Source organism: Orycteropus afer, unplaced genomic scaffold (genome assembly GCF_000298275.1).
Source record: "Orycteropus afer afer isolate SDZICR_OR568_19922 unplaced genomic scaffold, OryAfe1.0 scaffold00178, whole genome shotgun sequence".
Classification (NCBI taxonomy): domain Eukaryota; kingdom Metazoa; phylum Chordata; class Mammalia; order Tubulidentata; family Orycteropodidae; genus Orycteropus; species Orycteropus afer.
In genome coordinates, this window is record NW_006921765.1 from 6437981 (window position 1) to 6450412 (window position 12432).

Genomic DNA, 12432 nt, shown 5'->3' on the forward strand with positions numbered 1-12432 from the left:
AGAAGTTCTAAGATAGATATTAAACCACATTTTACAGGATAAAATAACTTAAGTGAGAGGAATTAGTTAAGTAATTTGCACAAGGTTACATAGCTAGCAAATGGCAAAGACAGGATTTGAAACCCTGTTTGTCTGACTCCAAAGCATGAGCTCTCAGCTGCTGAGCTCTATTCATCCTCAAGGTTTACAGTCCACAAGTTTCTACTGTATGTTCCATTCGTCCTTCTAACTGTAAGTGTATGCATGACGTGTAGACTGTTTTGGGATCCTGACCCAAACAAATCAACTGTTAAAAAAATATATGAGAGAAGATACAATGCTTATGGGGCACTGAACTTTTGTTAAGGGTGATGGAAATTTTGGGAACGGTTAATCTCGATGGTTCAACAACATGATGAATTGGACATGTGAAGACTTCAGAAATGGCACACGTTCTTTAACCTATATACTTAACACAATAAAAAAAATGATCAAAATAAAAATCAGTCCTTAAAAAAATATGAGATAGGCCATCTAGATGCAACAATGGGTCTCTCCTCATCAAGAAGAAAGAAGAAAACCAAAATGAATGGAAACAATTAGTCCTAGCGACTGGTACACCATCCTATCTGCAACCTATACAACTATGAGATCAGAAGAACTAGATGGTGCCCGGCTACCACTGTCATCCACTTGGAAGGGATGTAGGAGATCCTGCATAGAGAGGGAGAACAATGTGGAACAAAACTCAAAATCATTTGGAGGCAAAAAAAAAAAAAAAAAGGTGGGGACCAGGTTTGCTGGTCCAATAGAGCCTGGTGGAACCACTGAGACTATGGCCCCTAGCTGCCCTTCAGGTCTGGAATTGAACCCACACCTGTGGTTTCCAGCCAAACAAAGTACAGGCAAGTGAGTTAAACATTTACCTCAAGTAGATACACGCCCTGGAGAGAACAATCATGGGAGAAGGAAGGGCTGCTTATGCACAGGGAGACAGCTCAGGGCGCTAGAGAGTATGGAGGGATGGACACTGGGAAGGGGTAACTATGGGGAGGAAGTGGGAGGAGAGCTGTTGCATTATAAATTTTGGTCAATGACATGAGACAAAGTATATGTGAACTGCTGTATGAAAAGTGAATTTACTCTGTAAATCTTCACCCAAATCAAAATAAAATAAAAAAAAAAAATGAGATAGGAACATTTGTGCACTGACTGGCTCCTGGATGATATTAAGGAATACATTCTTTTTAAAGGTGTGACAATGGTATTGTAGGTATGTTGAAAGAAAGTCATGTTTCAGGGATATACGGTGAAGTGTTTACAGATAAAATTATATGTCTGGGATTTAAAATCAGCTGGTAAGTAAGGGGAGAGGTACAGAACAAGACAAGGCCTGTGTTGGTTAACACAAGCAGGCTGATGGATACATGAGGGTTCCTTAGAGTATTTTCTATTTCCATAAATGTTTGAAATGCTACAGTTTTTTTTTTTTTTTTTTTAAAGAAAAAGACTAAGGGGAGAACCAGGATATTAATGATACTTGGGAAACAAAACTATGAGTGATTTTTTTCCCATTCTATTTTTTATATTTTCTGTGTTATTTGTATAATAGAAAATATAAAGAAATCCACATACTCCTTGGACTCCTGATCTTGGACTGTAGATATCATCTTTTATATATAAGTATAACAAGATTACTCACATCTGTGAGGCCAAAATATCATTACAAAAGCATTTCCCATCACTTTATTGGTTAACTATAACTGATACTGGGAGCCCTGGTAGCATAGTTCCTAAGGCATTTGACTGCTAACCAAAAGGCTGGCGGTTCAAACCCACCAGCCGCTCCTCGGAAGGAAGGTTGGGCAATCTACTTCCATAGTGATACTGCCTCAGAAACCCAAGGAGGGGTTGCTATGAGTCAGTCTGATTGGATGGCACATAACAACAACAATAACTGATACTTTCAGAAAGGCTACTTTGTAAGGACAAGTACAGTCTTTAAATATAAACTACCTAAAAGGATAAACATGAAACAGATTAGAGATCAATTTAATAAAAATAGCCAATGATACAGTTCTTCTTGATTGTTGTTACACAGAATTTTGGGTCCAAGATCCAGGATGTGTAAAGCTGACCTTCCTTCCTATTAGTTAGATGTGGTGCGCAAAAGGCATCCCCTCAGCCTCTGGTGCTGCTGGAGCTCCAAGGTTACCTTCTGTGGGATACCTCCAGTTTTCCCCCAAGAGAGAACAACTATTTTCATGTGTCCCATGGTATGAAAAAGTTTGGGAAGCAGGTTTAAGCTAGACCTGCTTTGATCACTATTCTAAGCTGCATAAATATTTAATGAAGGTCAAACGTACAATGGAATTCCTTTCAACTGCTAGTACGGAAATAAGGACTAATACCCATGCTATGGGTGTACACCATTGTTTTCTGATATATTTTTTTTCTATATGCACCCCCTCCCATGCTCACATAGGATATTGTCAGGTTTTACCTACCACCACTCAATTAAGTTATCTCCACATACAAATGTCAGCCCAGATAGCATACGGTTAAATTCTGGGTTTAAAAGCAAATCTTGATTCTCTGTGCCAGTGGTAAATGTATTTGAGATAAGTCTGAAATAAGGTGCTAGAGATAATATTGCATTTGTTAAGGTCAAAAGGCAAGTACTTAAACATGTGTGGAAAATGTTGGTAGACTAGAAGCTCACAGGTGTAAGGTTCTTCTTCTTAAAGACAAGAAACTGACACCCAAATTACTTATAGTCACGAGCAGCAGAACTAATACTGTACCTAGACCTCCTGGCTTCCAACTATGGTACTTTCCAGGGCACATCCAGGAAGTTCCTGCTAATTGCTTCTTTTAATGTCTCATAAAACAACGCCCAAGTACTCCTCAAGGAAATGGAATCTCTGATTAATCTGTAACTAGCAAATCATTGTTTATAGAGGAAGAATTTAACCTAATGCCATTAATTAATCTTAAATTTGTGATACTTAAACATAAGTTCCTTTAATAATCAGTTCTTGTTTATACTTACGGAATTTCAAGGCAATCTTTTTTTCTTGCATAGATTAAGAAATATCCTTAGAAACTAGTTATCAAGTTCTTCTTGATACAGTAATTTTGGGAGCACATATCATGATATATTTATATAAATAGGCTGTGTTTCAACAGAGCTGTACTCCGTAACAATAAGTAAATACACTACTAGTGGAATTTTCTTCCATGTACTGAAGCTCCAAACAAGAGAAGTCCTCATTTAAAAAATAAGAATGTGAGATTGTTGCAGAAGTTGGAAAAATTAACTGCCTAAAACAGGATCAACTGAAGGAGGAAGTGGAAGGAGGCAAAACAGAGATTAAACAAACAGAAGATAATCTTCATACTCTAAGTGCAATTCCCCTAGATGCATAGGAAAAACATTAAGAATTTGTTACTTCTGTACCCATATTGGCTAAAGCTGTACTGTGATACAAAACAAATAAGCAAACAAAAACTTAGGATACTTTTATGCAGTTTCAGCCAAGAAAATCCTAAAGTTCCTTCTCCAGAAAAACAGATAACCAGTGTTTTTATTCTTAGGCAGGACAGTGCATGCTTTGGGTGAACCTGAAATCCAAGAACATAAGCTCTGTGTCACTAGCAATGACATCTGAGTTGGTTCTGCATTTTGTTTCCTGCCAAGAATAGCTGTCATTGCTTGAATGTCCTAAGCACAGGTTAAGGTAGAAAGAGGTTCTTCCAGCCCCTATACAAAACCATAAAAGTCTTATACCCTAAACAGTTTTAGGGTATAAGAATTCTTACACTTCAATTACAAGTTTGTAATTAAAGCATGGTGTGGATTTAAGTCCTAATGTTCAAATTTCAGGAATTATACATATTTTTTTTTTTTTTCTCATTAGGATGCAGCAAGTGCAGTTCTTGGGAAAGAAGGCTTCAGATACCTAAGTAAAATGTGATATGCCACTGTTTGTTGAAAATAGAACCTGGGTCTGGAGCATGTCAGTAAAAGGTAGTAACTATTTTAGGGAAGAGATCCATATCTTACCTGCTAATTTCCAGAAAAAAAAGGGGGGTGGGGGGAGCAGCAGATGTTTCCCAATCTCCCCTACAATTCTTTTTATTTATATCCTGATCACTGGCCTTTCACAGAAACATTCACAAACCTTCTTTCCCACTCTTCACAAATATATTTGCCCTCCTACTCCATTCTTCACATCAAACACTGACAGAAATAAGACAATTTATAATGTTCTGACACACCTAACACAGTCCCTGAGGTACTGCAGGCTTTTAACAAATATTTATGAGTTTACGACGTGCCAGGTGTGGGGATAAAAGAATGAGTAAGTCAGAAAAGGACTCACAGTTCAACACCAGCTGCCAACAATAAATAATCAATTCAAACTCAAAGGACAGTTCAGTGTTGGGAAACAATGGCCACTGACATAACCTCAATTACTGACTGCCTAGACTGCAGCATCCTAGGTGATTTCCCTGCTACCCAAAGCTCTTTCCTTTTCAACCTGCATTCACGTACCACACTCATTTTTAGAATTTCACTTTCAAAGAGTCTCCCCTCTGCTCAAGAAGCTACAAAAATTCCCCACATCACATCTAGTTTAAACTCTTCTTCCATCCAGTCTTCTTTAGGCTTGCTCCACTTGTTCAACTTTGGTTTCATGCCCAAAGTGGCTCCCTCCTACCAATCCCTTTTGAAGGTGCCCACACCTCCAAACCTAACTCAACTACCTATTCTAACTCCTCAATTCTAAGCTGCCTTAAAAAACTGTTTCTTCTGTCGTCAGTACAGATCCTTTAGTTTTCAGGACATCCATTCAGAACTCGGCATCAGCTTTCTTAACAAATGGCAGGTATAGCCCAAGGTATTTTGACACTACCCTCTCAACCAGATGTTTATTTTTCCAGCAATCCCTTAGTGAAAGCGGAGGAGGTCTCTCGCAATTTGGAGATGAGAGAGAGAGGGTTTGGGCGACTATAAACTATGGAGGAGGAAAAAATAAAGGAAGCAGAAGGGAGAATGTAATGTCCGTGTCTCGTAGTTGAGTCTTATCTTTGGGAGGAGCAGGATGAGGGTAAGCGGAGAAGACTCCAAGAAAAGAACTCCTGAAGGACAGAAGCCCAAGGTGCTTCCTAGAAAGGAAATACGGGTTTGGGCCCCTAGATAACGGAAGGGTCTCCCATCATCTCTAGGAGAGGACAGATTACAACGTGAAACAAAGAGGTTAGAAGAAGGGGCGTTGAGGAGATATAGAGATCCAGGCATCTCCGAAGGTCTAGGGGTAAGAAGATGAGAGAGGACACGATGCGTCCCTTAGGGGACTAGACGAACACCGGGGATGCGGTTGCCAGGAGAGACGAGGTAGGTGCCTGCGAAAGCTCAGGGGTGAACGTTTATGAGGCATCGCTTCTACGGGGGCGGGGAAGTGTTTCTGAGTAAGATCGTCTCCCAAAGGAAGAAACGATTTCCCAGAGCAGTGCTCGGAGAAAATAAAAATCCTGGGTGCGTGGAAAACATTATACCGTTGAGGCGGCAGCATTCCCCAGTTCTAGCTCGGTTTCCCCACACACTCACCGTATCTTCTCCAAACACCGCCGGTCCAGCTGAAGTTACCGGCCCGCGCAGCCGCACTTAGCGCTCACACGCCCCACGTGACTCGCCCTGTGCTCCGCCCCGTCCGTCACGTGACTCACGGGACCACCCATTCCCTCTTGCTGGTCGGGTCCCTCTCCCAACCTATTCTCCACGTGGTCTGGATTCGGTCCTCCCTGGTTGACAAGATGGTGGCGCCCAGTTGTGTTGTGCCGGGTCTCTTGGTCTGGGGTACGGGCCAACGTTTGGATAATTTCTTCATTCTCGTCTCAAAGCTATTTTGTTCTGCCGCCGCTGCCTCTAGGCCCCTGGATGCCCAGCGATTAGCTGAGAGGCTCCGAGCCCAGAAACAGGAACAAAAGAAGGAGCCGGTGAGTCCAGAAGGGACCGCGACTCCCAAGACATAATATGCCCACTGATTTTCCCAGCCCGAGTGAGGTAGGAGGAGCCTCTGACAGGTATCAAGAAAATGTCGTGGATTGTGGTGGGAGAAAGGGGAGAAAGCGGAGGGGAAACTAGCGGTACGGTATCTTCCTGTGGGCAGAGTCTGACTCCTGCCGGGCAGGTCAGAGCACGACATAGACACTTTAGAGGGACAGACACACACCTCTGTTCTCAAATTACTCGAGGAAGAAGCAAATTTAATGCAAAAATACAGTCATTCTTTACCGAATTTTCACCCACGTTTCATTGAAAGCTTTTATCTGGCATTCCCTACCGCTTCTTCCCCCCTCCCACCAGGTGCCGGCAAATCCAGTTCAGCGGAGAGTGCGAGAACTAGTGCGGTTCACACAACAGCTGCAGCGAGTCCACCCCAACGTGCTTGCTAAGGCACTGAGCCGAGGCATTCTCCACCAGAACAAGGACCTTGTGGTCATCAATAAGCCTTATGGTGTCCCTGTGCATGGTAAGGATTGGGAAAGGGAGCTGTGCATGTGCCTGCTGATGCTTTTTGCCACATTCCCGGTGGGGCTGTCTCACATCTTGAATTCAAAATTGGTTGAACCTGTATAGAGCAATATTCTATATGGAAGACTACCAACGACACAAATAAGACAGCACTCGTTTTCCAAAATCAGTTTTAACTATTGAATTTCATGTACTGCTATGGCACGCAACAGTGATTCATGGAATGCTGTGTCTGTAGACCCCAAGTAAGTAAATGCTATAGAGAATGCGACAGCTGTATAGCTTTTGCTGTTGACAACGGTGGTCCTTGTCTTCAAGTTATTTACCATCAAAATTGGGAGAGAGGAAATAATAGATAAGAAAAAACAAATTTATGGAATATGTATCATAAAATCCAAGTGCATGGAACTTAATGGACACTCAAATATTTTTGAATAAATGTTGAATCGTTGTCAGAGACTGGTGAGGTGAATCAAGAAAAATTGACATTTAAAAAGTACATTTGTGAAAGAGTTCTTCTAAGTAAAAAGGTACATTTTAACTAGAAGAGGGGAATGCCTTTTGGGACTTAGGGGAAAGTTTGAGCTTATAAAGATAAAGAATTAAGTCAGATATTGCCAAACGCTTTGTGTGAATTTTTCTCTTTATCTTGCCCTCCCATACCCCAAGAAGTAGTTAGTATCCCAATATTTACATTTTATAGATAAGAAAACAGAAGGTGGGAGAGATTAAGTTATTTGTCCACAGTCAAATGGCTAGTTGGGAGTATACACAGCGTAGGACCCAGAAATGTCTAACCCTAAAGCCATCCTTTTATCCACTCCTATCTAATGCCTTAGGAAGGCTTTGTGGTCTTATATTTTTCACTAGCGTTTACTTCCAAATTCTCAAGCCTTTGCTTATATCAGACCCTCTCCATTTTGGTTGCTGATTTTAGGATGAGTATATAAGATTTTTTTTTTTTTTTTTAAAGTATGTATAAGAAGATAACTACATGCTCTAGGTCAGTGCTTCTCAAACTTTAATATGCCTATCAATCACCTGGGGATATTGTTAAAATGCAGATTGCAGTTTAGTAGACTGGGTTGGGGACCTCAGACTATATTTCAGCATGCTTTCTGAGTATACTGATGCTGCTAGTCCTTGGACCACACTAGAAGTAGCAAGGCTCTATAAAACATTAACAATCTGGAAAGGGCTTTTTGTTCCCAAATAGAATTTTTGGTGGAATCTTTTCCTGGTTCCTCAAACCTCTGGCTTTTCCCTTCTTAGGTGGCCCTGGAGTCCAGCTCTGCATCAATGATGTACTGCCTATCCTGGCAAAGATGCTTCATGGCCACAAGGCAGAGCCCCTGCATCTGTGTCATCGGCTGGACAAGGAAACTACGGGTGTGATGGTGTTGGCTTGGGAGAAGGAAGTGGCACATCAAATCCAACAGTTGTTTAAAACCCGTCAGGTGACCAAGAAGTACTGGTATGAGGCCGGTGGATAGAGGTGGCATGAACAAAGGCATCCTTTTCATCTATTCATTCATGTGCCAGTAAATCCTAGTAATAGGAAGCATTGTGCTAGGACCTGTGGGGATATAAAAATCATATGAAATATCTTTGATGCTTAGAATCTTATAGTTCATAGTTCTTAATTCCAACTTTATATAAAAATTGCCAAAAATTAATCATACAACTGATATTATAATTTTATTGGCAATCTTACTCCCGTAGTGATACTGCCTCGGAAACCCAAGGAGGGGTCGCTATGAGTCGGGGCCGACTCGACGGCAAATAACAACAACAACAACAACATGGTAAAAAAAATGCATAAAGCAAAAGACTCCTGGAGAATCCACCTACTTCCCCATTCCAGCCCTTTCATCCTTTCTGGTAGCAACTACTGTTAACAGTTTTTTTTTTCATTGTGGTCCTTACTCAGTACCTTTATATACATGTCTGTTATGTACAGTATGGCCATATGTGTATTTGTGTATATTTGTCACGTCCAATGTACATTATACTTTCTTTTCCCATGCCTCTATGCCTTGAGGATCTTTCCATGTCAGTACATGCAGATCTACCTCAGTTTTTTAAATAGGAAACAAATATTTGAATAAAAAAGATACCATCTACGTGTGCTCCCCATCCTCTCAATTTATTTTCCCAGAAGCAGTCACTGTAAACTTTTGGAATTGTATTTGGTGTGTATAAGCATATTATTGTATGGCAGCATATTTTGCACCCTTGTTTGGACCCTGCTTTTCTCACTTGGGCAATGTATCTCGAAGCATTTTGTATTGTACATTTTAATGGCTCTGTAGTGGTCAGTTGTGTAGATACATCATTATTTATTTATCTAGCTCTTTATTTGTGGATGTTGTTGTTATGTGCCGGCGAGTTGGCCCCGATTCATAGCGACCCCTCCTTGGGTTGCTGAGGCAGTATCACTATGGAAGTAGATTGCCCAACCTTCTTTCCAAGAAGTGGCTGGTAGGTTTGAACTGCCAGCTTTCTGATTAGCAGTCAAGTGCCTTAGGCACTATGCTACCAGATATATAGGTAAATTCCCATTTTTCAGAGCCTATTACAAAGAATGTGTCTTTAGGATAAATCCCTACAAATGAGATAGTTTGGTTGAAGGGCTTGTGCATTTAAAGTATTATATTTATTTCATGACAACTCCATGTGTTACAGTATAGAACTGCTCCATAGGATTTTTTTTTTTCTTTTTTTTTAAATTGTGATTTGGGTGAAAGTTTACAAAACAAATTCATTTTCCACACAGTAGTTCATATACATTGTGTTTCATGACACTGATTACAATCCCCATAATGTAATAGCTCTCCTCCTACTTCTCCCTTGTGGTTACCTTTTCCCTGTGTCCTTTCCTATGCATTCCTTTATTTTGAGCTATCTCCCTGTGCAAATACTGCCCTTCTGATCTCCCATGATTTGTTCGAATAAGAGTATCTGCCTACTGTAATTGTCCACTTTGTATGCCTATCTGTTCTTTAGCTGGAAGCCATGGGAGTGAGTTCAATTCCAGGCCCGAGGGATGACTAGGAGCTATAATCTCAGGAGTTTCACCAGTCTCTATCAGACTAGTAAGCCTGGTCTTTTTTGTGATTTTGAGTTTTGTTCCACATTTTTCTCCCACTCTATTGAGGACCTCCTGCACTGATCCCTTTCCAAGTAGTTGACAATGGTAGCCAGATACCATCTAGTTCTTCTAGTCTCATGGTCATGTAGGCTGAGTGAGATTTGGATGGTCCAGTAGTCCCTTGGACTAATTGTGTCCATGCATCTTTGATCTTCTTCATTCTTCTTTGTTCCAGACAAGGAGAGACCAATTGTTGTATCTAGCTGGCTGCTTGTAGGCTTTTAAGACCCCAGTCACTACTCAAAAGGAGCTCTGATAGCGTAGCAGATAAGGCATTTGGCTGCTAACCAGAAGGTCAGTGGTTCAAATCTACCAGCCACTCTGTGGAAGGAACATGAGGCAATGTACTTTTGTAAAGATTTACAGCCTTGGAAGCCCAATGGGGTTGCTATGAGTTGGAATCGACTTGACCAAAGTAGGATGTAGAACAGTGTTTTTGTGTAGTATGTTAGTGCCAGTTGAGCTTGATATCCCCCATGACTATGGTCCCGAGCCTACAGGTCCAACAACTTGCTACCTCAGGGTAGGTGGCTGTGGATAAGAAGTTATCGTAACTTTACCCCCTGTTAGTTCTATTTATATGGACATTCTTGTACCACATATAACATTTAAAATTTTAAAAGTTACCACCCAGATTGCTCTTCGAGGAGGTTATGTCAATTTACTTGCTCACTAGTATTGAGTACCCACTTCCCCATATGCCTGACCAAATGCATTTTTTTTTAATTGTAAGAACATATGTAACACAGCATTTGCCACTTCAGCATTTTTCAGGTATAAGATTTAGTGGTATCAATTACATTAATCATGTTGTGGGACCATCACCAAATCATTACCAAATTTCCCCTCACCATAAACAGAAACTCCTAAAAAATGGCTACCCTTTCCTTCTCCCTCCTGTCTCTGGTGACCACTGATAAACTTTGGTCTATATTATTATAGGGGCTTTTTATTATAGTTCCTTGTTTTAAAAGATTTGCATCTTGGGAAGTGAAAAATGATATTTGTTTCCCAGTGTACTACATGTGTGCAGAGAGGCGATGGAGGAGCTCAATATCTACAGCCAAAACAAGGCCAGGAGCTGACTGTGGAACAGACCATCAATTGCTCATATGCAAGTTCAAGTTGAAACTGAAGACAATTAAGTCCATGAGAGCCAAAATATGACCTTGATTATATCTCACCTGAATTTAGAGACCATCTATAGAACAGATTTGATGCATTGAACACCACCAAAAACCAGATGAATTGTGGGATGACATCAAGAACATCACCCATGAAGAAAGCAAAAGATCATTAACAAGACAGAAGGAAGAAAAGACCAAAATGGATGTTAGAAGAGAACCTGAAACTTGCTTTTGAATGGAGAGTAGCTAAAGCAAATAGAAGAAATGACAAGATAAAAGAGTTGAACAGAAGATTTCAAAGAGCAGTTTAAGAAGACAAAGTCAATTATTATAATGAAATGTGCAAAGACTATGGAGTTAGAAAACTGAAAGGGAAGAACATGCTCGGCATTCCTCAAGCTGAAAGAACTGAAGAAAAAATTCAAGCCTGAGTTGCAATATTGAAAGACTCTATGGGCAAAATATTGAATGATGCAGGAAACATTAAAAGAAGATGGAAGGAATACACAGAGTCACTCTACCAAAAACAGTTGGTCGCTGTTCCTCCATTTCAGGAGGTGGCATATGATCAAGAACCAATGGTATTAAAGGAAGAAGTCGAAGCTGCACTGAAGGAATTGGTGAAAAACAAGGCTCCAGGAATTGACAGAATACCCACTGAGATGTCTCAACAAATGGATGCTGTGCTGGAGATACTTACTCATCTATGCCAATTTTGAAGACAGCTACCTGGCCAACTGACTGGAAGAGATCCTTATTTGTACCTATTCCAAAGAAAGGTGATCCCACAGAATATGGAAATTATCGAACAATATCATTAATATCACATGCAAGTAAAATCTTGCTGAAGATAATTCAAAAACAGTTGCAGCAATATATTGACGGGGAACTTACAGAAATGCAAGCTGGATTCAGAAGAGGACGTGGAAGGAGGAATATCATTGCTGATGTCAGATTGATCTTGGCTGAAGCAAAGAATACCAGAGATATGTTTACTTGTGTTTTATTGATTATGGAAAGGCATTCGACTGTGGATCATAACAAATTATGGATAACATTGAGAAGAATGGGAATTCCAGAACACTTAATTGTACTCATGAGGAACTTGTACATAGACCAAGAGCCTGTCATTCAAACAGAACAAAGGGATACTGCATGGCTTAAAATCAAGAAGGGAGTGCATCAGGATTGTATCCTTTCACCATACTTATTCAGTCTGTATGCTGAACAAATAGTCCAAGAAGCTGTACTATATGAAGAAGAACATGGCATCAGTATTGGAGAAAGTGTTATTAACAATCTGCAGATGACACAGTCTTGCTTGCTGAAAGTGAAGATGACTTGAAGCATTTACTGTTGAAGATTAAAGACTCCAGTATGCAGTTTAACTTATACCTCAACATAAATAAAATGAAAATCCTCACAACTGGACTGATAAGCAGCATCACGATAAATGGAGAGAAGATTGAAGCTGTCGAAGATTTCGTATTACTTGGTTCCACAATCAACACCACTGGAAGCAGCAGTCAAGAAATCAGATGTAGGGAGGCGGGGCAAGATGGCGGACTAGGCAGAAGGATTGCACAGACCCTCTTCAACAAAGAAAAGGGAAACCAATTAACACAGACACAGAA

General features: G+C 40.5%; 1 protein-coding gene across 1 annotated transcript in view; it reads left to right on the plus strand.

Moving 5' to 3' along the window:
- Nucleotides 1–5799: 5799 nt before the first annotated feature.
- Nucleotides 5800–12432, plus strand: part of RPUSD4 (RNA pseudouridine synthase D4) — a 33455-nt gene continuing 26822 nt past the window's right edge. The window contains exons 1-3 of the mRNA XM_007947238.1: nt 5800–5982; nt 6353–6518; nt 7793–7994. Of these exons, the coding sequence (XP_007945429.1) occupies nt 5800–5982; nt 6353–6518; nt 7793–7994 (551 nt within the window). The remainder of the gene's footprint in view (nt 5983–6352; nt 6519–7792; nt 7995–12432) is intronic.